The sequence below is a fragment of the Arvicola amphibius genome, chromosome 13 (genome assembly GCF_903992535.2).
Source record: "Arvicola amphibius chromosome 13, mArvAmp1.2, whole genome shotgun sequence".
NCBI classification, from domain to species: Eukaryota; Metazoa; Chordata; class Mammalia; order Rodentia; family Cricetidae; genus Arvicola; species Arvicola amphibius.
Window position 1 is genome coordinate 36,054,196 of NC_052059.1, and position 26,805 is coordinate 36,081,000.

Consider the following 26,805-nt stretch of genomic DNA (forward strand, 5'->3'; position numbering starts at 1 on the left):
TTCACATTTGCTCTAAGCTTATTTGGAAATCTCTGTGGTGGGTGCAGTTAGCTGTGTTTAACCCAATTTCAAGGACAGGTCTGACCCTCTTGTCTCAGGCCTCCACTCTGAACGCCAGAGCTGACCGTCACCTGCCCTGGCAGGTGTGAACGCACTGACCAAGGGCTGTGGTTTAAGGACAACAACAAGGGCATCAAACCATCTCTGCCCTCCTTCTGTGATAAAAATGCCAACAGCTTTCTTATAACTGATATGGCTGAGCAGCACACGTCTCCATCTTTACTGTTAGACACCAGCACTAGGAGAGTAGCTATAATTCACAAGCCTGCTTTCCACAGATCTAGTTTTAATTACATATACCTGTTAACAGTGGCTAAAAACCAAAAACCATCCTATCTCCAAAAGATGAGGGTTTGTAAGAGGGAATGGAGAAGTGTGACAGAAGCTTGCACATTAGAGACACTTTCTGAACTCTCTGAGAGGATACTTTACACCCAACAAATTACTTTGCTCGAAATGCCCATAAGGACTGCTAACCAGCCACTGAAACTGCACAGACAAACTGAGCGACAGCAAGTGACTCCCACTCGCTCTTCCTAAGGAAATTACTCATCGAACATACAACCGGTCCACCCAGAGCACCTACCATAACCACCATGCTGCGGTTATTGCAGAAGGGAAATACTTGTTTCTCTTTGAGAAATTCTTGGTATGTTTGTATTGCATTTTTCTGGATTTCTATGCTTTTATAATGACTTCAAAGAAAGATATGTACACTTAGAAAAGTATATATTGCCAGAGTATCACCAATTTAAACATAACCCCATTCTAGACAGTGCCTCCCATAAGAGAAGAAAGTCTAATAATTTATCTTAAGAATTGTAATTGTTTCCTGTGAATTTATAGTAGCCTACATTTTGTAGACAAAGATGGCATAAGATGCGTTATCAATAAACTACCCATCAAAAATCATTTTCCAGTTAATAAACTCTGCCCACCACCTCTGGACTGAGCACACCAAGGGGGCTGTGAGTCCATGTGCTGGAATCCAATTGTTCTCACCATCTCTTCTAAACGAAGCACCCTTCCATCTGCACTGATCTGATAAGTCCAGAAGCCCATCGTAAAGAAAGTTATATGGTGAGTGAGACCAGAGCATCTCAGTAAATGAATTACTCTTTAAACAGTTTTCACATCTGTACACTGACTTGCACTGCATTATGAAATAACAAGACCCACAGTCATTCAACAAAAGGACAGAGACTGATAAAGAAACAAATATTTCCCTTTATTTGAGTGCGTTACAGCTACTTGTGGGATACTGATAATAACTGAAATCCTTAATTTACAGGGCTATGAATGATGCTACTTAACTGAGAACCAGCCAGCAAACAGTAGCCATCTGAAGAGCACCACTCACGGAGGGTTTCCCATACCAACTCGGTTTAGCAGTGTCTACAGAGAATTAGGAACTATCGACATCTAAGTCAGAAGAACCATGCTCAAGATTATTTATCAACAGTGGGTTTCCTTACTCCTTTGCCAGATGCACATTGGTAGGTTTTGCTCCAATTGGGATCCCATATTTGTGCATGGTGTTCGTCAAAATTTCCCGCATGTCGCTGTTGTAAGAGTCAAAGTCAAACACATTTCGAACCACACTGGAGAGCCCTTCGTTGGGAAATTTCTGTACAGAAAGAAGTCTTCATTATACATGAGATAAAGCACATATGATTATAAAGGTTTATAAACTGATAGAGTAATAGCACACTAATGAACTTCTGCTAGCGGAAATGCATTAGGTGTGTTTGACAACCAGACAGTAGGAACGCACCCTTATATACAGCAGTGACAGAGATAGCTTATTTTCCTTTTGAGTTATAACACAGAAATAATGGAGGCGCAATTCTCCCTCTCAGGTGTCAGGGCCCTGCTCAGACCTTGTATCTAAACACTCAGTCTGTGAATAAATGGAGAAAAAAGATAAAGGAACAGGAGAGAGGGGAAGAACTTAAGTGTGGTTCCCTGGAACATAAAGGTAAAGAAGGCAAGAGCCACCACAGCTAGCCATATGGTGGGAGTTCCTCTACTGACCGATTTCATTTTCTCTTGGTGCTGATACCCAAGCTGGTGTGCTGGACTCAGCAAGGCCTTACAGGTAGAGTAAGCTTTTTCTTTTTCTTTCCATGTATATATGGAACGAACACACACACACACACACACACACACACACACACACACACACACACACAGACGTTTTTCAGACTTAAGGATAGAATGTGATATTTCTGTATATGTTGTAGAATAATTAAACAAAGTGAATGGATCTATTTGTCATTTTGCATAATTATATTTTAATGGGATAATCACTTAAAATCTACTCTCTTAGCAGCTTCACAATGAGCATCTCGTTGTTAGTAGCAGCTCTCCAGTCACTGTGCTGGGTAACAGCTTCTCTTCCTCTGCAACTGAGGTTTTTTTTCCCCTTTAAAAGTCTCTCCCCCATTTTACCTCCCAGCAACCTATTTTTCCCAGCAAGGTTTTCTTGGAGGGTTAGAGACTGAAGAGCATTCACAAGACAAAGGCTGTGGTGCTAGGTTGGAGATCATTATTTGCAATATAGAGGTTACTTGTTTTGTTTTCTTTACCAAGTGGATTATATATTGCGCATAACCAGAGGAATTTTATTCTCTTGACCACTTATCCTGACAAATGTTCTTTTAGTATATTATCAGTTCTTGTTCTGCTTTCTACCTTCCTGTCATTTGTAATACTTTCTATCCAGATACCACATGCTGGTTGTAAAACCCCCCAGAATAGAAATATTTACTTGTTGTTTAATTACTTTCCCCCTCCAACACACATGCACGCACGCATGCACTCACACATCTGCACCCATTAAAAACAAAACCAGCCCAAAACCAAGCCATTAAATTTCTGAGCTGATTGGTAATGACCATGGCACAAACCCTTGCTAAAGCCAATTCAAAGACTAAAATAATGACCACTAGACTTCAAGATTTATTACTTAGTTATGCATACTTCATATCAGGTTATGGACACATCAGTTATAAACTATATAATCTTGAAGACACAGCGGTTTCGTCCAGTCACCTTTGCACAGATGTATACCATACCTGTAAGTGTTTGACAATGTTGACAACTTCTCTGGTAGAATAAGGATAGTTAATAATCCCTTGGTCAGCCAAGCTCCTCAGCTCTCCAAAAGCCGCCACAAGCTTCTGAAGGATGGGTTCAGGCACATTTGGGCCATACTGTTTGAGCATCTCAAGCTCTGAATGGGGTTTGGGGTTATCAATGGCATGACAGCTAAAGATGTCACCTACAGAAAGGAGAAGAATCACATTCAGTGAGCGGCCAATCCTCTGTAACACACACAACAAAATGTAATGGTGGTTTAAAGAGCCAGTGTATGCTCAGAAATCACAGAAAGTCCACCTAACAATAGGATTTTACACACAGGAAAAAAAAATAACCGAGTGACATGCAGCTTATTCCGCATGAGTTTACTCTACTAAAGGTTATGCTCCTGAATAATGTGTCCCGGGAGATAATAAAATATACAGAGGTAGACTACTCTGTCCCTGCCGAAGCAGTCAGTGGTAATGGTTCGGTCTAGACCAGCAGCAACAAGCCCTTATTCTGATTTAGGAACAATGTGGGCAAACAGTTATTTTCTATGTGCAGGTGTAGGAGTGCTGTGTATATTTAAAACTAACAAAACAGAGCATCATAGCTTCAAGCCTCATCTCACAAACTGACCTTTTCAAATTCAAACATTCAGGGAAGTTTTGTTCTTTCATTGAAAATGAAAGTTATCCCGAATGTAAAAAGGTACTTGGTCCTACCATGCAGTCATCAAATGATCACTAAACATCTTCCAGACACCAAGTACACCCTGAGGTAATATACGCCAAAGATTACAGAAGTCCTCATCCTCGTGGAATTTATGCTCTGTTGAGAAAGTACAGTACATGACAGGAGAAGGCTGTGGGAGAGGGCAGCCACGTGGGCCCCATTGAGAAGGTAAAGTCTGAGAATAAGTAGCTTTAGCTAGGTGGTTAATACAGCCAAAGCAAAGACTCTAAAGCAAGTATAAATGGCACATAAAAGAGCAAGGCAGGGAAGTTTGGAGAGAGGATGTGGGAAACATCACAAAGGATACTGGACTCACTGAACACAGGCTCAGCATCTGAGAGATGAGCTTATGTGCAGAGTGAAATGGGCAGATGGGGATTTTTTTTTAACCAGAGGAGTAGACTGCTATCTATTGATGTCCTTTGGGGTCCAGTCCCAAGGACCTCTTCAAGGTTCAGATTGGACATTACAGTAGGCAAAGGCAACTTTTTTCTTAGGGTATCTGAGGGCAAAAGAATGAACTCTCCCACTCTGTGCTTTTCCAAATCAGTCTTTTTATTATTCAGGTTCTATTCTAATTCTCCTGCCCTACTTCTGATTCCTCTCAGCCTTTTCTCTTTTTAGCCTCCAGTGATTAAAAAAAATTACAAGAGTTATCTCTCACTGGTCAAAAGTACATTTCTAGAGTAAGCAATAAGGAGTTGAGCCCATTGCTATGACAATACAAGGTTCTAAGGTTACAGAAGTAAGACTGTGACCAGACCAGGGAGGGGGGCACCGTGCCCAGTGATAAACTTTGAGACATAGGTCTACTGTCAGCAGACTGGCAAGCGAAGAATTGGCATGCTTTTCTTAGGGTGCTTTGTGTAGCAATATCTGTGACTCTGATCTTGTGTATAGCTGTAAAGTTTTATGATCTATTTACAAAAGGCCTTTGGTCTAGTTTGAACTTGCTTTGAGGTAAAAGTCAACTAATTGTGTGCAGCAAGTCTCAGCAAAAGGAACAAAGCAGGCTTTTAAGAGTCTACAGTCCTCATGGGACAAAGAAATCTAGATATAAAGCGAGTCCTAGTATAATTTATATATAGCTAAATGAAAAATAATCTTCCTGACCACCCACAGATATATGTGCCCATAAGACTGAGATATAATCATGAGATTGCATATACATATCACATGAGATTACACACTACAATGCAGGTACTGGGGGAGACACTAAGCTCCATTAGCAAATGTGAACGACAGTTTCCAGAGTTGATGTCTTGCAGGCCTTGGCTGGACAGGGCTGACCTCCATCAGAGTCACTCTTCTGGTGGGTTGACATCTGAACTATTAATTGCCATATGCCGTATATTTCCACAGCCTCCAACAGTTGTCAAGAACAGACTGCAGAGGGTGTACACCAGTGCTCCTCAAACTTTCTAATGCTGCAACCCTTTAACACAGTTCCTCATATTATGGTGAAATTATTTTCACTGCTACTTCCTAACTAATTTTTCTACTGTTACGAATCATAATGTAAATGTCTGTGTTTTCCATTGGTCTTAGTGACCCCTGTGAATGAGTTGCTTGACTCCTAAAGGGGTTGTGACCTACAGGTTAGGAATTACTGGTGTAGGGTGACAAATGCCAATCCATGAGTCTGCAGCACTGCTGCTCAATCTGCTTGAAGAGGCTCTGACCGAACTGTTTCAGATCAATAACTTCGGAAGGCAGTCTCTCTGGAGCATGGATAGGCATGCTTATTGCAGGATGTTATCTAAGCTCAGGTCCTTCTGCACAGCATCCCAATGCAGGATCAAGGGTTATTTAGCTTCCTTCATGCTGTTCTGGGAAAACTGGGGCTTGAACAACCAACACAAATGTTGACTCACTGACCACTGATTTTTCTTAAGTGTTCTGAGATAGGATCTGATGGTCTGATATTAATCCAAGCTGACTGTGATCATTCCTATCCTCTGGTCATCACCCCCTAGTACTGGTCAGCTTTACTTACTTCTACTCTTACTATGACTACTATGACTACTACTTTCAGCAGGAGACATAATCCCTCATTTGCTTTTGACCAGAGTCTGGTGTTTCCTAACATGAAATTGCGGCAGGCTAATTTATTAGGCAAAAGGGTAAAATCTTAGATCTTTCACAGATCATGCCAACAGAAAGGAGCAGAAGCAAGAAACCCATTAATTAACCTGTTATTTTTTATTATTATTAATCAAGATGAGAGATGTGGTGGCTCCAACTAAATTGGTAGCTAATATTGATAATGGTGAGATAATTTGGAATGTTTTAAGAGTCAGTAAGATTTCCTGATAGATGGTAACACATGTAAGAGAAAAAAGCTCAAGAAAAATGTTAAGAACAATGGTGTCATTATCATAAATCAAGGGGATTAAAAAGAAATATCCATTTAGTGATTCCTCATATTGGGGAATTATTAAATCCAAGTTAAGACAAGTTGGAAATAAGTGTTCAGCAGGGAATTGGACAGTCTGGCTGCAGAGAAATTCATGGCAATAACAATTATTTAAGTGATACTGTGAAACAATATGCTTTGATTTTACCAAGGGAATGAGTATAGATAGATAAAAGAAGACCAGAACATTCTATGAAAGAGTCAATGTAGAAATTGAGGAAAGGTCATCAATGTGAGAAAAAGCTCAGGAAGTATTGAGGAAGAAGGACCAGACATCAAGTAAGGACAGGAGAGTGACTAACTGTGGCAACTGTCCTAAGCACCACTGATGCTAAGACACAGCCAGGGAGCCCATCACTGGGTTTAGTCATAGATTGGGTTTAGTCAAGAATTGCTTCTGTTTGGTGATTCAGGCAAAGACCCAATTAGAATTAACTTGAGAGGGGTGAAGAAGAAATGAATGTTGGAACTGCAGCTTCTGAACAGACAGCTGCTGAGCACTTCTAACAGTAGCTGGCAAAAAAGTAGGTGACCAGAGAGACACTGTGTCAAAAAAAAAAATAAAATAAAATAAACTAAGAAAAAAACCTAAGGTGCCAAGAGGTTAGGGATTTAGAAGACCAAAGTTGTTCAGCAACCACTGTGGGGAGAGGGAAACCGAACAGGGAAGTAGGGGAGGGGAAAGTAGAGTGAGAGGAGGAAGATGGGATGGGGGAGGGAAGGGTTGGAGTGGGTGTCAAGGAAAAAGGAGTCAATCAGGAATGAGCGCGACAGTGGCACAAGGTGATGGCAGACGGAGACAGAGTGGACAATGAGAATCACTGCAGACCTCAGAGTCAATGTGAAGAGGGGAGCCTTAGGGTGACAGTGGCTATGAAGAACCGGAAAAGAACTTCTACTTTTCCACACTAGAGTAAACCATAGGCTTGCTCTAGAGTGGTCACACGAGCACATTTGTAGGAGCAGCATTACTGCAGGAATCTAAAATAAAAACTGCATAAATAGAATGAGCATATACAGCTGTTCCTCCTAAATGTATAGAGCAGACCACTGCACTCATTTCTATGACTTCTGCTTCAATTAATATTCCGGGGGCTGATTTTCAATTCAAGCATGATTACTTACCTCATTTCTCTGAGTAGCGGCACACTACTCTATGGTCCAGACACAGAGTTTCTTTTTTTGGTCACCTTTGGAGGGACAGTGGGTTGCTCTAATTCTATATTGTACACAGTATTATGCTGACTATCCTTGTACTCAAATGGCTACACAGGTAAATGGTTGGGATAAAACCCTTTGTGGAATTGCCAGATCAAGATCCTAACAGACGCTTGGGCCTGCTTTGTACTGTGTATGAGATTCCAGAGAAGGGGAATCCACCTGTGTTGTTGTTGTTGTTGTTGTTGTTGATGATGATGATGATGCATCCTCCGGGGCCTGCCTACTCAGTAGGAACCAGACTCTGCACAGCTGGCCATGGCCTTTTGAAAGGAGGTGATAGGAGACACTAACAGCCGCTCCCTATGGAGCATTAAACAGCAAAGTACAGTGCAACTGCTTAAGAAGAGAGGCGCTGAGTCAGACACGGACACGCAGTCCAGCTCGCAGCCTAGCTCCACCACTTGTTAGCTGAGTGACTAGAGAAAATAACCCCTGTGAGTGTCAAAAGCTCTCCCTCCCCGCAGCTGGTTATGAAGGAGTGTGAGTAATAGCAGGAACTATAGCATTGCTGGGGAGCGATTATTGTTATCATTATAGTTATTATTTTTACCTAAAGTGCCAAAGAAATCATTGCCCAAGAAAGGGAAGCCAGGCCTGTTGGCCAGAACTACCATCCTAAAGTCAGGATGAATCACGATAACGTTTTCTCTTCCATCCACATTAGCAGCATCTGGAAAATGAAACAGGTGGTTTGTGAAACTCCGTTCAAAATGGCGTCAGGTGTCCCTGATGCAACTGTCGTGTACAGGCTGTGGGGGACATATGAGTGACATCAGCGGGGACACCAGAAAAATCACAGGAGGAGGCACAGAGGGCCAGACAGGGCTTGGTCACAGCTTCTGTCTAGGCAGCCCTTCCTCCCCCTTGCTGCACCATTTCTGTGTTCCGTAGTCTTCAGAGCAAAGATGCAGGCTGAGTTCTAACCTGGAGAGTGTGAGGGACCCTGAGAAGGGACAGCACTCAGGCTGAGGTGAATCTGTCTGTCTCCTGAGCTGAGTTCTAACCTGGAGAGTGTGAGGGACCCTGAGAAGGGACAGCACTCAGGCTGAGGTGAATCTGCCTTCCTCCTGAACTGTGGGAAGTGAAACATTAGTCAGCTGTTGATGGCGCTGAGCAGATCCCTGAGTAGTGACCTTGCAACAACATCGAAGAGGAACACCTCTGCCGTGCTGACCGTCCTAATGGGGCCACTTCATATACATTCTTCAAAATTTATGGTGCTGGCTATGTATTTTTATATTTTTATAAACAAATTTTCAGGTCTTTTCAAGAGCCAAAAAATTGAAATCAGCATCTTGCACATATTTGGAAAACTTAAAATACTTTCATTGGCTAGGTTTGGGTTTGATTTTTGGTAAACTTGTCACAAGGTAAAGTCACCTGGGAAGAGGGGCCCTCAGCTGAGAACATGTCTCCATAAGATCACCTATAGGCAAGTCTGTGGGGGCATGTTCTTGGTTAATGACTGATGTGGCAGGGCCCAGCCCTTTGTGGGTAATGCCACTCCTAGGCAGGGAGTCCTGGAGCATATACAAAGGCAAACTGAGCAAGCTATGAGAACAAGCCAATAGGAGATATTCCCGAACGACCTCTACCTTCAGTTCCTACCATGGCCTCCTTCAGCGATGGAGTGTGACCTGAGAGCTGTAAGCTAAGCTTTAAGCTAAAATAAACCTTTTCTTCCCAAAGTTGCTTGTGATCATACTGTTTTATCAGAGCAATAGAAATCCAAACTAAGATAATACTGATGAAATTTATCTCCCCAGCCCAGCAATATCTACTAAAAGAATAGTATTTCTGAGTTTGAGGAGGAAAAAAAGAAAATCCAAAGCAGAGAACAATCCCTTCTGAGTGACTGATATATGATATATATCACAAATAAACATTTACAAATGTATAGACACATACATACAAATTAAATAAAACATCCAATGATTTTTAAATATCTACAGCATTTTACTGTACCACATGTGTGCCAGTGGAGGCCAGAAGACAACACTGGATTCCCTGGAACTGGAGTTGCAGACAGTTGTGAGCCAACATGTGAGTGCTGGGAATGGAACCTAGCTGTCTGGAAGAGTAGGAAGTACTCTTTTTATTCCTCTGTGTAGTTTTGGAGCCTGTTCTGGAACTAGCTCTTGTAGATCAGGTTGGCCTTGAACTCACAGAGATCTGCTTGTCTCTGCCTCCCAAGTGCTGGGATTAAAGGCGTGCACCACCACTGCCAGGCATGCAGCAAGTACTCTTTAACTATTGAGCCATCTGTCTAGCCTACATTCAGTGACTTTTAATTGTACTGAGCCAACAATAAAATAATAATAATGTGAGCAAGAGAAACAGGCTAGAATTTCAAGATAGCAATTTAATAATGGAATCACATACAAATATTTGAAAAACAGGTATTAAGAGTCAAGGTTGGCATTTTTAGGGTAGAAAAGCATAAAGCTGACTTTTCTCACTTTCTACTACAGAAAATTTCAAAAACTGATCATAGAAAAGGGAAACTGGGGACTGTGGATGTGACAGCCTCTGAATCCATGGCTGAAGCCCCAATTCTACTCTCAGCACCAAAAACAAAAAGTAAAAACAAAAACAAACCAAGCCAAACAAACAAAAATCAAACATAACCAAACCAAAAAACAAACAAAACCCTGAGATCAGCAAGGCTAGATTTAGGTGTTATTTTTAGAAATGATTGTCAGTACAATTTAGTTTGCAATGAACTTAAACTTATTGCTTATTTATAGGCGAGAACTAGAGATATACATATTAGAGATATAAAAACTATACACATGAAGGAAAACGTTGCTTTTTATTACTTACGTGCAACAATGCGCCTTCCATCTGCTAGAATCATTTCTCCATTTTCTACCAGAGTTTTCAAAATACAGGTGACATTTGTTGGTGCTTTGTCTGCCTCATCTACTACCAGAATATGACCCATCTTTACCGCTTTAACCTTTGAAGACAGGAGCAACAAAAGAACCAAAGTAACCATTATTAAAAAGCTCATCACTCACTGCTTTGAATTTGCCACAGCTGGCTCTAAGTTATAGGCACAGTTACCCTCAGCAACAGCAGCACCTCAGAGTTACTAACAACATTCCCGACCACATCTCACACCCTAGACCAGGGGAGACTTCAAGGACGAAGTACGTAGATGAAGTGCCACAGAGAGGAGTGAGACTTAACAGTCACTGTACAGTTTGGAAACTGCTTGTTACGGGTCGTCAAATACTGTCACCCTTTGATGGGAGGAGGTGGGCATTCAAAGGAAATCGATGGACAGACTGCATCTGGGGAAGAGTGAAGACAGAGAGCCTATACTCTCTCCTACACTATATACGTCTCTAGGACAGTAAATGTCAGGAAAAGCACAGCAAGGGAGACTGGGTTCCTACTGCTAAGCAACGGGTTTCCAGACCAGGAAATACACACTTCACCTCCCCAAGTAACAGGGCAGAATGACACACGTGTGAGTTCTGACATGGTGAAAACGGAGCACGGAGCTCCGCTTCCGGGTCCTGAACATGGCAGAGCACACAGAACGGAGAGTTTGGGAAAGGGGTGAAGTGGGCATGGAAACATGCAGGTAGAAGTATCAGATGGATCTTATGGGGAGCACAATCTATAGACCGTCCAGATGGGAAGGGAGAAAGGGAGACAAGCACCCCAGGTCTCGGGTGACCATGGGAAGGGGGGCCTGAGAAGAAAGCTGAGGCTGTAAACTCACCCTGCCCTTGCCAGGCTTCTCCTCACGCTCTTAAGGAGGCAGGTAGGAAATACTCTATACATTTCAACATAAACCTAAAACTTCTTTCTAAAAGAGATACTAACTAATAACCTACAACCCAGTGGACCACATAAAATTGTTCTGCTGCACATGGCTAACTAATGATTTTATGAAAACAAATCACTAAAGGATGCTTCTTTTATCACAATACATACCTGTATTCTCAAAGACTTGATAGGGGTTTTTTAATTTAGGGTGAAAATGAGCTAAATTAAAAAACAGAAAAGATGTGGCTCCTATCTGTAACACATCTCTGTTCAGAGAAGAGCTGGGCTCAACCCTGGAGACTTTTGGCACAGATCCCAAAGTCCCCAGCCTTGGGGCCTGGCCCATGACAGCACCATGACAGCTGCCGGCTGAGCAGCTCTGTGGTCAGGCTTAGATCCGAGTCTGGAGTGGGAGTCAGTTCCTCTCAGCTTCCCAAAACACAGGCTAATGTTCTGTTAGTTTAGAACAACAGACTTTTAAGAAGCCTCAGAAAACAAGCAGAGGATCCCTGCCAGTCCCTGAGTCTCTTACTCAGGAGGGAAATGCAGTAAGAGAGCTTGCTACTTTCCCAATAATCTCATTTTGATAGAGAAGCATATCTAAATGATGCAGGCAGTACTCTAGTTATACAGAAACTTGCACCTAAAATGGTACACGCTTGTGCTCAGAGAATTGACCCACCCATAGGCTGAGGTACAGGAACAATCAAAACACACTTTAAATCATCTGTATCATCGGCTTACTGACCAGAGGTGAGTCTTCATACACAATCAGTCCATCTTTTACTGAGGGCTGCAGGGTCAGCGTCTGTACCGTGGTGTCCCTGAAGTCAAACCAAACATGTCATAGTCAGGACAGAAATAAACCAATGTTTGAACATGAATAAATAATGAGTAAATCTTTAAATCTGTTCATCATCCTGCTTTTCCCAAGGAAAAAAATCCAAAGCAATGAATAAGTTCAGCCAGCAAGAACATTCTGTTGACAGGATAAGTCTGAAGGGTTTAGAAATTAATAGAGTTGCCAAATCTCCCCCCCCCCCCGCAATCCTATTTGTAATGGTTTCATTAAATGTTTATATTACTATAATTTACAAAGAATGTCTATGCTACATGAAACTTGATGATAAGTTTGTTACCCTGGCTGATTAATCTATGAACATTACATCTCACCCATTCTGCCATCGGGGCAAAGGCCAGACTTGATGAACACAATGACTTCACAGGATTTTGAAGATTTGGAGATGAAATCCAAGGCTTTGTACCATATTATTTCAAAACTATTCTTTAACTATTTGTCTGGCCTTTCTTTAAGTTAGGGGTTTTGAAAAATGTTAATATCAAGTTATCTGTGCTCTGAGTCTTTTCTGATGAGCTGTAAAGTTCCTATCAGCCGTATGCAGTGTTACAGGCAATATACAGCTAAGTTCAAGGTAAGCGATTGTATGTCTTTATATTCTACACACATTGTATCTTAGTAATGAAAATGTCTATGGCCAATCTGACCATCTACACAATGAAATCACATAAAATAAGATGTAGCCGGTATCTCTAAGAGTCCAAAGAGATCTTTCAAAGAACCCTGCTGCTTACTCAAAATAAGCAACAACTCTCCAGCTATGTATAAGACACTGCCTGTATTGAAAACGTCACACCGTGGTTCTGCAATATACCTATGAAACTTAAACCCAAATGACAAACTTTACTGCAAACTTAAAATTTTGCCATGTGCATCTAGGAGGCAAGGAATGGTACTGTGGCCTTCAAGTCTATCTTAGAAAAAACAGTGATGTCAGCAAGGTATACTTGGGGTTGACAGTCGCAGTTCATGGTTTACGTCCATCCTTCATTCCAGGTGAGTAGAATCTAGACTTTCTATAGTAGCAGGTAACTTCTCTATAATAGGTTTCATGTACCAGGGCTGGACTAGATACACGGGCAATATAATCATGAATCTTTCTAATCCCTATCTGTACTTTATCTTACAGCTTGTCAGAAAGAGTTCTCTAATATGACAGGCAATGGGTTTCTTGTGTTAACCCCTTAGGCTCTGGCCTATTTTGACCCTTTGCCAGCTCCTATGATCATGGTTTGACCCCAGAGTTCACCGCTTCCTCCACGTCACAAAGAATACATTCCAAAAAAATCATGGTTTTGTCTTTATTAAAAATCAAGTTAAAATGCCCTAGGCAATGTAAAGAAGAGTGAAAAATATATTCTGGCAAGTAATTGGCACTTTTCAACATTTTTTGTGAGACATTATAGTATGCTGTTGTATATCAAATTTCTGCCAGTCACTTTTAAACTATCTTTGGATGACAATTAATTTCCAGTTTTGAATAAGTTAAGTACAAAGTTTCATTAGCTGACTTAAATTCACATTAATATTCTAGCACTAGAGGAGAGGGTGGGTGGGGAAAGGAAAAATACTCGTTTGCACAGATTTTTCCAGCGGCATACTGGATTTCTCACCTCGGCTTTCACATATTTTAAGGGCAACAACTTGACACCTTCCAGTACCAAAAAGGAACAAGAAACTCCTGCATCACTGTCAGTGGATGGAGAGTCAGTTACTAAACAAAGACAGTGCTTACAGTACCTTCCATCAGTAAATTCTATTTTTTAAAAATATTTATTTATTTATTATGTATACAATATTCTGTCTGTGTATCTGCCTGCACCCAGAAGAGGGCATCAGACCTCATTGCAGATGGTTGTGAGCCACCATGTGGTTGCTGGGAATTGAACTCAGGACCTTTGGAAGAGCAGGCAATGCTCTTAACCACTGAGCCATCTCTCCAGCCCATAAATTCTATTTTTTAAAAGGCAAATGAAATTGCTCTATAAATGCTTGAAATCTGATAGTACACAACTTGTCAAATGTCATTTTATTGAAGACTCAGTGCTGGAAGAGAAAAGCATGCGGGGTTTTATTGTTTAGGAAATAAGCACATATCACATGATCCCCAAAGGCGACTACGATGAGGGTAAGTGCAAATGGGAAACCTGACTTTCAGGGGACTTGGCTCTGACAGAGAAGATTATAGGACAAAGTCAGTGTTCGCGCTGTTGCACTATTGATACTTTCATCTGGCACATCCAAGGGAGTAAAGGCTAGTAAAATAAGTAAACAGAGTAAGCAAGCAACTCTGGTTGGCTTGTACTTAGTCCAGTAATGTGCCTGATGCACTGTGCACGCACATGTGTGCATGTGTGCGTGCGTGGGTGTTGGAGGGAGAATGTACTCTGCTCTGCGTGGTACCTAATATAGTAAGAGAAGAGCCGGATTTCTTTGACATCTCATTATAAACTTTCAAGTAAATAAACTAACAGTAAAATCAGTAAATAACTAGACACTTGCTGTGCTGCATACAGCACATGAAAAGATTCCTAATTACAATACAATGACTTTTTTTTCAGAGTATTAGATTTAAATCATTGTTCCTCATTATGAGCATCTTGGGTCAAGCATGTTAATCCTACACATACAAAACAATGACCTGAAGAAAATACAGCAATTTCAAAACTGTTTTGACTTGTTCCTTTCAAAAACAGCTTTGAATATAAGCTAATAAAAGTTTAGAGTCAACAATTTCAACAACACTAAGGAGAAGAAAAGCTAACTTCATCTCAGCCAGCTTCCTTAGCCCAACTTTTAACAGAGATGGCTTTCTAGCTACCGGTAATACTCAAGTCAATTAATAAATTTTCAGCTAATTGTTGGTGTTTGTGCTTTCACCATTTGTTCCTGCTTCTTACTAGTCTACAAAGTAGTTTTCTATCGAAGTTTATGTCAGTAGTGGGTGGCACAAAGAAATAGTATGCTAAACCAATTTTCATTAACTGTAATTTAAGTCCTTTTTGAAGTCGAACTTGTTAATATGCTGTAGTTGACTTAAGAAATGACTTCAGATGCAATAAAAATAATTAAATTATGAACAGACCAGGACTTTGTTAAAATGAGGAAACCCCCCCCCCCGGGGGGGGAGCTGAGTTCTGTTGGGGGTAGTTATGGGGAATTAGCCTCTGAGGAGAGGGCTGGTCTCTGGAGAGCAAATGCAATTTGCTCTGCAATGTTGTTTGTAAAGTATACAAAGCTATGTTCTAATTCACTGAGGAGCAAAACACATTAAAGATATTTATTTTCAAGGTATTTTAATGAGATGCATTTTGAGAGATTTATGGTAGCTTTTTTCTTAGAAAAATACAGTCAAACCTGAGGGCGAAAGAAAAAGAGAAGGCCTAAGAGCTTCAAAAGCTGACCCCTCTTCCAGCACCTGCAATCAGTGTGCACAGAACACTCGGACTGCGAGTCAGACATGAGATCAGAAAACAGGGTGCTCGGGAGAGGCAACGGACACAGATTTCCTCAGCATTTTAAACACAGGGGTGACCTGGAAGTACAACTAAATGGTAATTTTATTAATAAGATACAAATAATATTACTGAATAAGTTTTTTTTTTTTAATTTTGGAGACACAGAGGGTCTCAGTATGCAGTCTTTGCTGGCCTGGAAGCCCCAAATCATAAGAGCTCCAACTGACTCTGCCTCTGGAATGTTGGGATTAAAGGTGTGGATAGAAATACCTGAGATTAGATACTTTTCAAGTGAAGACTTTCGACATCATCAAGAACATAATTTTCTTTTATTGATTAAATTTGTTCACTGACATTTTCACCTACATACACAAGCATTCTGCTTACTCTCATCTCCCGTCCTTCTCTATTACCATCTCTTCCTTCCCAAATTCTCACTGATTCTGACCAGGCCACTGGAACCTGGTGGGATCCCCAGTGGATAAACAGCTGGAGACAACAACCCTCCCTTCGCCCATATCCTCCAGTAGTCAGTGGTTTATCATGAGTCCCTCCTGATCCAGACCTGCTGCTGGCAGGCCCAGTCTTGTACAAGCCTGCCTTAGTTTAAAACAGTAGTAAAATGAGAACATAAATAATTATTTATGAAACAGGGAGGTACTTATATGGAGATGATATTAATAAGTTTAAGGTTAACCATTTACAGATACAGTGGCCTTCTACTGGATAGTAGATATACACGGCCTCTCCTGTGATATGTAAATTTATCTTGCTATATTAGGAAAGAAATTTCCTTGGGCTTTGAAATAGATACAGTCCTTGTTAAAAGCAATATGCCAACAAATACAAAAGAAAGACAAAACAAGACTATGATGAATGTAATTTTAAAAATAGCATCAGACTACATCTGAATACATCTGGTTTGGTCAACCACTCAAGACCCCGAAAGCCCAAGGCAGCTCATATCTAGAGGCAATTAATGTAGATCATAAGAAAATACAATAGAGAAAAAGGATGAAATCTGAGGGGAAAACAAGGGAACCGGGGGTAGGGATGGGCACTACCACAGTGCTTGAGCTTTCTCGGTGCTTAGAAAGAAAAGTCCTTCATAAAATAAAACAAGTTTTTATTCCTGTCAAATGCTGAAAAGACTCCTGCCCTTAGAACTGTCCCTTAGAGGACACATAGTTTACCCAATGCCACTCACTCTTTACTAACAATCTAGATGCCAAATAGTCCTAACACACCATGATGGGAAGACACTGGGGCGGGGTGATTTTTTTTTTTCAAAGAAGTTACAGGATGTGACATTTTGCAGTTCTTGGGTAGGTACTTGCTGGAAACAGCAGGAAGAACGTGAACTAAAACAGTCACCTGGTGGTGGCCAAACACTTCAAATCGGCCTGGTTTATCACTACCATATTTCCTTGTCCTTCTAGAGTTGCACTAGAAATCCTACCGTTAATTGAAGCCATGACAAGTATTTTCCACAAACTCGGAAAAATTTGCAAATTGCCCCGTCTTTAGAAATAAAAACTCTGCTCAAATGGTGCGTAGATAATTGGGTCTTTTACTCTGAAAACTAGATTTCTTGGTTGAGAAACTGTAATGTTGCTCTTTGCTTTTTGGCAGGCATCCACTTCTCTTTTCCAGACAAAAGTGAAAGACGTAGGACAGCTCCTTTCTAGTCAGCGTAGAAAGGATTCGAAGGATGAGCTAAGAACAAAAATGAAAAGTTGTGCTCAGAGGTGACCAGGGGGCTAAGGCTGATGAATGCCTTGTTCATTGGATAAATCTATCAGAAAATAGACTGGTATATTCTAATTTACATGCTTATGAGGAAAAATGAGCAAATTTTCATGTCAAGATAGTCAGTAGTCTTTCAAGAATTATTTACTGCATTTATAGTAACAGGTGCGGCTTTACTGGAGGAACATTCTAACAAACAGGTAGTGGGCTGGGTAGAGGATTCATTTGCCAGCATGAGGACCTAAGTCAGTTCAGTCCCACAGAACCCTCAGAAAAAGAAGCTGGTGTGGCTCTTTTCTTCCTTGGCTGCTCAAGGGCTGTCATCATAAATGGCACAGCAACTTCATGACTAATGTCCGCTCCAGAGGAAACAAATGGTCATGGATGCCGTTCACTCTGGAAAGGCACCAGTACCAAAGGCAGATTACAGAAAGCTGACCAAAATGCATGCAGATGACCACGCCAGATGCCATCTTTGTATTTGATTTCAGAACCCATTTTGGTGGTGGCAAAATAAATGGCTTCAGCATGGTTTATAATTCGTCGGAAAGAAGAATGACCCCAAAGACATGGCCTTTAAGGGGGAAAAGAAGACCTCTAGAAAATAGCCAAAGGAACTCAATAACAGAATGAAGGTCAGGGGACTGCAAAGGCTAACACTGGTGCCAGCAAAAAAGGGAGCTGGAGCTTGGGTAAGAGCAAAAGGGGTAGCGACTCTGCAGGACTGGATCTGCTGGGAATGACACAAATTTCTAAGCAGTGGGCAATAAATCATAAAAATTCCCCCCAAAACGAAACAAAAAGGCTGGTAAGGTGACATGCATTTATAGTCCCAGCACTGGAGAAGCAGAGAAGAGGAACTGTGGGACTTGTGAGCCAACTAGTTAGCCTAGCTGGCAAGTCCCTGGCCAATAAGAGACCCCCCTCTCAGAAAGTGAAGGGGACAGTGCCTTCGGAGCGACATCCAAAGCTGGCTTACCTCCACTCACGTACTCGTGTGTGTGCATGTGCACACACATACACGTCCACACAAAAACAGGCAAAAAACCCCACCCTTTCTTTGATAAACTTACATCCTGGTACTTTGAAAGGAACTGATATAAAATGTACCCCAAGTGTGGTATGAACTAAATCTAACATGAGGCTAAATATCAAAAGATTTTGTCAAAGGCCAGCCAAAGAAATAAGAGTTTAAAAGTATTTTGATTGTCAGGGCAAACTTTTGATCAACAAGCCTGCTGCACTGTGCCTGCTAGAACAGGCATGCTCTCCAGGGAGCTGGTTAGGGAGGTCTCTTTTGGTTAGTAACCTGAAGTGCATAATTTGTGTAGTATATGTTACCTAAAAACTAACTAGGTAAGTTGTGCTTTTATGTATCTATTATTTGATATAATATATAACTCATCAAATATTTATTATCCTAATCCCTGCCAGTTTATGTAAAAGGTGAAAGATTTATACGATCTGAAGAGAAACCAGAGTCCCTGCCAGTTTATGAACTGGAAAAAAATCCTATTGTTCTGGTTGTACATATGCCAGTCTCAAGAGCCCAGGCTAAAGCCACGCAGGACAGAAGACGGTATACAAAGAAATGAGCATAGTTTGAGCCGTCCAGTCTACCTGTCATTTCATGGTAGATGCTCTCAAAGAGACACTGCTTTTAGTGGCAAAAATCAGTCTACTCCAACGCCATAGTTCTTGGGGCGTCTCAATGCAGAGGGGAAAATGCAGATACCCTTAGGGGGATCACAGGGCAGAAAAGCAGGAACTCTCTGGCCACATTTGTGTGAGTTTTGCTGTTTTGCATGTCATGTTTTATCTTAAAATTGCAGCATGTGAGAGTATTTGTTTGCATCTCTCATATTATTTATTAAACCCCAAATGAAGGAAATGAGTGGCTTAATCAGCAGTGGTTTCAGGGTGAGGGTCAGCACTCTGGGGAGGCCCGGCAGCAAAAGCACCTTTGTATGGTGTCACATGGCCGTGTCATCCTGGGACTGAGAAGTCCTCTCACCTCCTGGGAAATCTCTCCTAGATTTGCACGAGGAATGCCAGCTATAATAAGACTTTTTTTTTTTAAGGAAAAGAAAACAGAGCTCAATGGGGACCCAGAAGAAATATCATTAATTCTGGTGGAGAGGACAGGTCCTTGATAAAGAATATGACTGTACTGGGCAGGGATGGATAGGAGGAGCTGCCAGACAGTGCACTAGATAAACATACAGGAGTCAGAGAAGTCAGGGGATGCCTAGGTACCCACACTGAAAAAGTCAGCTGTGTGGAGGAAGAAGAGCTGGCCAGACATGCACCGTCACCTCTGGGGTACCCAGAGCTCTAACCTCAGGCCAGAGGCTGCCCATCGGTGGCCTTATGTCTTCCTATTTCAGAGGAAAGAGTCTCCAAATGGGTGTCACAAAGATAAATTGGTGGGAACTGACACTGACTCATGTATTTAACAAACTTTCCCAGAATGTTGTGTGTCTATTGTGCTGGAAATAGACAGCTGACATATCCCTGCCCTCAGAAGGGCTCAGTGTCCAGTGGGAAGGATGGGGACAGGGACATGTACTGTGATAAAGAATGACAGGTGCCCTAGCAGAACCGGTCCTAGGTCAGGGGCCCTAAACTTACCATCAAAAAAGTTGTCTTGAAAAAGACACATTTTAAAACATAAAAAAATAAATAACCACAAGCTAAAACTGAAAAATACCTTAAAATAATCTTCATTTTTATTTGTTGATAATTCAAAAGGACATTTTGTTCTCATTAAAAGTTAAAGAGAACTATTTTGGTACAAACAATGTGACTGATACACTTAGTCTGTCCTAAAGTCAGCTTGTATCAATAGCTGAAGAGCAGGCCACACAGGCACTGCGGAGAAGAAATGCAGCCTTTAGTCTCCCCTGTTACCCAAGGCTTACTCTGCTCTCCACTTTCTCTTTGGCCAAGTGGTGGTAAAAGAGCAAAGAGCAGGTAGACACTAAGAACTTTTTCTACAGCAAAGAATGATGTGGTGTGGACTTGCTGCTGGCTATAGGAGTCACAAGTTCCGGATGGGACAGAGAACAGTCAGCTCTGCTGGCTGGACAGTGTGAGGACAGAACAGAGACTGTGTTTCTAATCATGAGGCAACAGCAGACCAGGGCAGAGATACAGAATGAACTAACATCTGTTACAGCCACAGGGGATGCTATCTAGACCTGTTTCCTTTAGCTTTGGGCTGGGAACCTTAAACAGTCCCTAGCCCAAGTTTTTTCTTTTTCTGTTTTTCTTATTGTTTGGGACAGGGTCTCTCTATATGGCCCTGGTTGTAACTCACTACATAGAGCATGGCCTCAACTTACAGATCTCCACTTGCTTCTGCCTCCCAAGTGACCCTGTGGTCACTGTGACTTTAAGGACTAGTATTACTTCCCTTACAGATCCATCCCACATTGAATACATTCAACCACTAAATCTCTAGACAAAGTTGTCAAAATACAAGAATAATTCCACTGTGTTTATGAAGTGAAGTCACTGCTGATAACCTTTCAGGGTTCAAATTCCACTTCATTAGTCTCTATTAACTTGCTGTCACATGATTCTTTATTTAAATTTTCTACACCATTTCCACTCCCTGTGGGTTCCCTATAAAAACCAGCCATCAGAAATCACTTACTCAAACATTCTTATCTCTGGCTCAGCTTCAGGAGAACCCATCTAAGGTGCTTGCTGACCATTTGAAAGTGGCGATATTTTTTACATTTTCAGCAATGCCATTGATTCTTCCAGTATAAAACATTGTAGGCACATCTTGGTTCATAGGAACGTCTTCACAGAGCTGTGCGCTGAGGAATCCCAGGAACGTACACTAAACATCTTCTGCTCATTTTGTCACTGCTGCCACCACCTCAACAACAGTTGCCACTGAAGGAACTCCATGCTTTTTAAAGCAAAACAAAACAAAACCACGAGCAACAAAACCTGGGAGGGGAGGTTAGGCGTCACGTGCTAGTGCCAGGCTTTCCTTGCTCTGCACGGATGCTACAAGACACTGACCTGACCGGAAAGACACGAGAGGAGACAGCAGATAAGCGGCTGGGACATGATATTAAAACATGTTCAGAATATCCGAGATCAGAAAATGTTTAATGCTGAGTCACTGTTTTTATTTTAAGAAAGATTAAAAGTATTTGCTCGCTTCCTTCATTGGAATAGCAGTGATTTTATAATGCAATCAGGGACCCTGATGTGGTAGTGGACACCATTAATCCTAACACCAGGAGGCAGAGACCAGAAGATCCTCTTGAGCTTGAGTTCGGCCTGGTACAAGTCAGCCAGCAGTGCATAACGAGACCCCATCTCTAAGAACTACTTCAAAACACTTAAAAATTTTTTGCTTGAGTTTAAAAAGGATGAATTAACAAATTTAATTCTAATAATGATTGACTTAAGGGGAGAGAGGCTGGAGGCACTGGCTACAGTGGGGACATGTATAGTCACAGGATTCTATTCCTATAACAGGAAGTATATCACTGCATTTAGAAAATATAAATAGTTCTTAAGGCTGGATGACAAATTCAGTTCTGTGTTATTATTTGTATTTTCTTTTGTATTTCTGAGGTTTTTCTCAGACTCTACTGTGCTCTGGTGGTGAGGGATAGCAAGACTGCAAAAGAGTCTTGTGGTCCTCAAACTTGTCATTCAGAGCTTGCGATGAGCTGGTCTCGCAGGCGCCTCAAAAAAAAGCCCAGCCCTCTTTTACAAAACACCAGAGAGTGAGCTGCATGGTGGGGAGCAGTGCCAGGGTCTGTATCTGACTCATCAACTCTAGGCCACAACTGAGAGGCTAGAAACAAAGCCAGAAGGTACCTTGAGGCAGCAGCCGCCTGGGAGAACAGCAGCAAAAGGCAGCCTTGCTAATGGTTTTGTGAATCACCCGGCAAACAAAGAGAGGACCAAGAGATCTGCTGGTGACACACCTCACAGGAGGCGTGATAGGTAAAGTTCCTGTAACGACCTGGAGGAGTTGTCAAGAAAGCATGAGAAATATCTAATGAGGACAGTATTATTGATAAAAATGGAAAAAGACTGAACCACTGCCCTAGGGAAAATAGTCTGGGATCAAGTTGAGAAAATACTGGAAACGCGATGCTAGTATTTAACTGACTGTGTGACCATACGTAGAGTCCAGAATATGAGCATTAGTTGCTCAATAGTTTTACTGTATGATCAGTACAATGAAGTCAAGGGAAGAGCTGAAACCAGCTACACAATGCTAACTATGTGAGCTCAGCCAACTTCAACCTCCCTTTGCCTCACCAGCTCACTTAAAAGAGAGATAGTCACAAAATTCATAAGCAGATGGTCAACAGTAGCCAGCAACAGGCGAAAAGCAGGTTAGAAACAGGTTTGACAGTATCTATTTTATATGCGACTGTGCTACGACAAAACACTGTCATAGGAGCAGCTTACGGGCTACCGGGCTTATTGTGGCTCCAAGTTCAGGGTACAGTTCATCATGGTGGGAACCCACGGTGGCAGGAACAGCTGGTCCATTAAGCAACCAGAAAGAGAAAGCAACCCACTCAGCTGCCTTCTCCATTTTATGCAGCCGGATCCTCTTCTAGGGAATGGATCCGTCCACAATCATGATAGGCCTTCCCACATCAATGAACACAGGACAATATCCCTTACAGACCAGGAGGGTAAATTTAACACAGACAATCCTCCACAGGTGTGCCCTTCTCTTAGGTGACTCTAGAATTTGTGATGTTGATAATACTAACCATCTCCTTATGCTACATATATTCTCATGAAAGACATAATATAGGAATTGGAAATCAATCAGAGACAAGTCAAAAACAATTACAAACCCAAAGGTCTGCACATAGCAATTTGAGGCACTATCAAACCCGTGTTGTCAAATGGGGGCACTGGCAGACACTGAGGAGAAGAACTACCATTCAACTGCTACTGTTTCTAAAATAGGGAGTTCACATGTATAATGGGGAGCTGAGACACAGGAACTCCCAGACGTCCTCAGCAGCAGCTGCCATGTGGCCTGCCCCATTTCTGGACCACAGCTAAGAATGACAGATGTGACGGCTCAGTCCTATTTGTCCCACGAGACCTCAATGAAGTGTGGCCCTTTTCTATTTTCTACCCATACTTCTTTCTATCTTCCCCCTGGGGCTCCATGAATGTCAATGTGTGCTGTCCCATTCTGTTCTCCTCAGCCCGAGGACAGCCCTGTGTTGATAACGCTGTGCTCTGTAAGTGGCACTCACTCCAGGACATTTGACTCTGAAGGGGTCAACAGTAGAGTTTTGTACTTACTTGTTACAAACTATACTTCATTTGGTTTCACAAGAGGAAAATTTAAAAACATAACCAAGGAAAGGCAAATGGTTTAAAGATAATGAACCACAATATTTTACTGGTTACAGCATCTATATAACAGGTACCTTGTCTAGAGATGTCAGAGTTGCAAGGGATCTTAATTCTCAAACAGCTATGGGTGCCTTTAGTTAGTGAAAGCTGATCATGGACAAGAGTGAGCTTGGAGATCCAGGTGCAATGAGCACAAAGTCACTTCAAATGAGGAGCACTGCACCTGCTCTGTGCATCTCTGTATGTACATGGAGCCCTAGGAAGTGTGGCTCTATGACTGCAGGTCACGTGTCAAGGAGTCTCCCTCAACTTCTTTTCCCATCTCCTTCCGCATAGTCATCAAGAATCCTAAAACCAGCCATTTAAACCCATTTCAGTAAAGTGTCTTTTCATATTCTCTTCACCAACAGGGCTGGTTAGGACCAGTAATTTTATATGGCTTCCTGAAATCAATCCCCAGTGTTCCCTGTTACTTAAGTCCAACCTGACTTTGATCAGCCCATAGATTATAGTAAAAATGATCTGGTTTTTAACTTCACTATATCACACGGAGGATTTCACCTATTCCTGGCTGGGCCCATTATTCCTGAAGACGCAGCGTGAGCGGCACCTTCTCCAGAACACTTTGCTGTGTCATGTCATGTCAGATTTCAAAACATTCTGGATTTCGGAGCATTTCTAATCTTAGATTTGTGGACTAGGAACATTCCACCTGTATGATGTAAACCAATAGCAGAACATCTATTGGTTTAGCTTGATGCTCAGCATTAAGGCATCTTCAAGTGCCTGACGCCATGGTAAGCCTGCTGTATGCATTCTTATTTTTAATCTTCTTAGACACTCCGGGAGAAATTACTATGATATGCAGAGAAAGCAGGACTCAAGGAGTTTAAAATCACACAAAAATTTGTGAGGACAGGATTTGCTGTCTCAAACTCATAGTCTTTCTATCCAGTAGTACAAATGGTCTGTTAAGGACAAAAGTTCAAAGAGCAAAGGCTGTGCTCAGGATAAGACAGCATGACAGGCGAAGCTAACCTAGAAGTCACCCGTGGACCAAACTCTGAATGACTACAGAAAGAGGATTCACATTCACACACAGTCATTCAATCTGGAATAAGCTAGGGAATTACTGTCACCGTGGGGACAGTTTCACTGCAATACAAAGTTAGAGTTCCGCTTAGAGACACAGATCTCTATTTCCACTACACCACTATGAGAAAAGCAGCCAAAGAGCAACAGTAGAAATCATACAAATGTGGGCCCAGCCTTCATCTTAATATCTGAAGGGTAGCAAATGAAATACAGTCTGGTAGCTCACCCTACCTAAAGTCAACTAATCTGATTTTAATAAGGACATGTATTTTTACTCAAGAACTATATTAGTTAAATATTCAATGTCCTCTTTCATGTCAAATTAACATAAGATCATAAAAATGAATAATATATTTCACAAATCCCTGTATAAATATCCCTAGACTCTTGCAGTTGAAATTTTACCATTAAAGTAACTGCACCTATCAATCTCTTAACTCTCTTAAGTCACTCTCTTCAGACATCTTGAGTCCAACTAAATAATGAAGTGCTAGCGTGTTCGCTTATGCACTGTCATCATCAGAGCACAAGCTCCTAAGACCATGCTCAACAACACCCTGCAGGTGTCACGTCTTTACTTATCCAATTGTTCTGAACAGCTCTTGTAACTAATCTCAATCACATGACATCCATAAACCAAACAATGAACCGATTAGGTGGCTTCATCAGAAATCCATTAGAAGATGCCACAATAAACACAGCAGAGATCTAAAGTGATCATCTACGCATCAGAGAAGTTCAAAACATTCTTTCAGATGGCTACTTTTAGGTCCTTTAAATTTATGTTTCTCTCAAAACAACTGTGTATGTTAAACTTGATGTGAAATGTGGCCCTGATGCTGTATGTAAAGGAAAAACCCCTATGATGAAATTAGTGGAAAGTGCAGTCTTATTAGTGAGACCTCTACACAAAAAGTTCAATATTTAATGTTGTTGAACAGAAATGCCTAGGCCCTGATAAAATGAATGCCTATTTTGTTTGCAATACTATTATCCATCAATTATATAGCAATGGGTGCAATAAACTATGAACTTTAGCTTTGAAATTTTTATTATTTTGAAATACCGGCCAGCAGAGACATTGCAAATACTGTGACCATGCCCTTTGCTTAGAGGTGAAGGACCTGAGACCTGAGTGCACTCAGGGACTTAAATGCACATGTTACAATTTGAGGGCTGAAAAACAGTGATTTAGGCATTTAGAAGTTAAACTAGTGGATTAAGTCCAAAAGAAAAACAAGAACAAAATAATAAAGACAAAATCAGCAACTACTGAAATGAAAGAGGAAGTAATAAAAGTAGTTTCTTCGAGTAGACTATAAACTGTGCACGGTGGTGCACGTCTTTAATCCATGTACTGGGAGGCAGAGGCAGGCGGATCTCTCTGAGTGCGAGGCCAGCCTGATCCACATAGCTGATCCCAGGACAGAGAAAACTTGTCTCAAAAACCAACCAACCAACCAACAAAAACAAAATCAGGAATAAAAGTGGGGCCATTATTTACCTTAAACTCCTGGGATTACATCCATGTGGTTACTATACATCATTCTTTTTGTGTATAATTGTGTGTGTGTTCATGTTCACTACTGTATCTGTGCATGTGCTTGCTGAGGCCCAAGGCTGATGCTGGTAGTCTCCCTTGGTTACTCTCCACCTTACTCACTGAGGTAGGGTCTCTCAACTGAGCTGAAAATTTACCAACATCAGCTTGCTCTGGGCCTCTTGTCTCTGCCTATCAAGGGCTGGAATTACAGGTAGGCTATCATATCATATCATATCATATCATGGCATTTATGTGGGGCTAGGGATCCCAACACTGCTGCTTGTGTGGCAAAATGCTATAATTACTGAGCCATCTCCCCAACCCATATTATTCTTTTACATATCAGTGTGTATGTGTGTATATATGTGTGTATGTGTTAGTGTGTGCTGATACATATTCATAATTTTAAATTTCTATTTATTTACCTACTCAT

General features: G+C 41.5%; 1 protein-coding gene and 1 pseudogene across 3 annotated transcripts in view; one reads left to right on the forward strand and one right to left on the reverse strand.

Annotated features, from left to right (window-relative positions):
* Positions 1–26,805, reverse strand: part of Vwa8 (von Willebrand factor A domain containing 8) — a 319,412-nt gene that overhangs the window by 119,325 nt on the left and 173,282 nt on the right. For all 3 annotated transcript variants that reach the window (XM_038310723.2, XM_038310725.1, XM_038310726.1), the window contains exons 22-26: positions 12,045–12,120; positions 10,340–10,475; positions 8,067–8,186; positions 3,138–3,343; positions 1,536–1,687 (exon numbers count right to left, since the gene is read on the reverse strand). In XM_038310723.2, coding sequence (XP_038166651.1) covers positions 1,536–1,687; positions 3,138–3,343; positions 8,067–8,186; positions 10,340–10,475; positions 12,045–12,120 — 690 coding nt within the window. The remainder of the gene's footprint in view (positions 1–1,535; positions 1,688–3,137; positions 3,344–8,066; positions 8,187–10,339; positions 10,476–12,044; positions 12,121–26,805) is intronic.
* On the forward strand, positions 14,278–20,560 carry LOC119800280 (annotated as a pseudogene).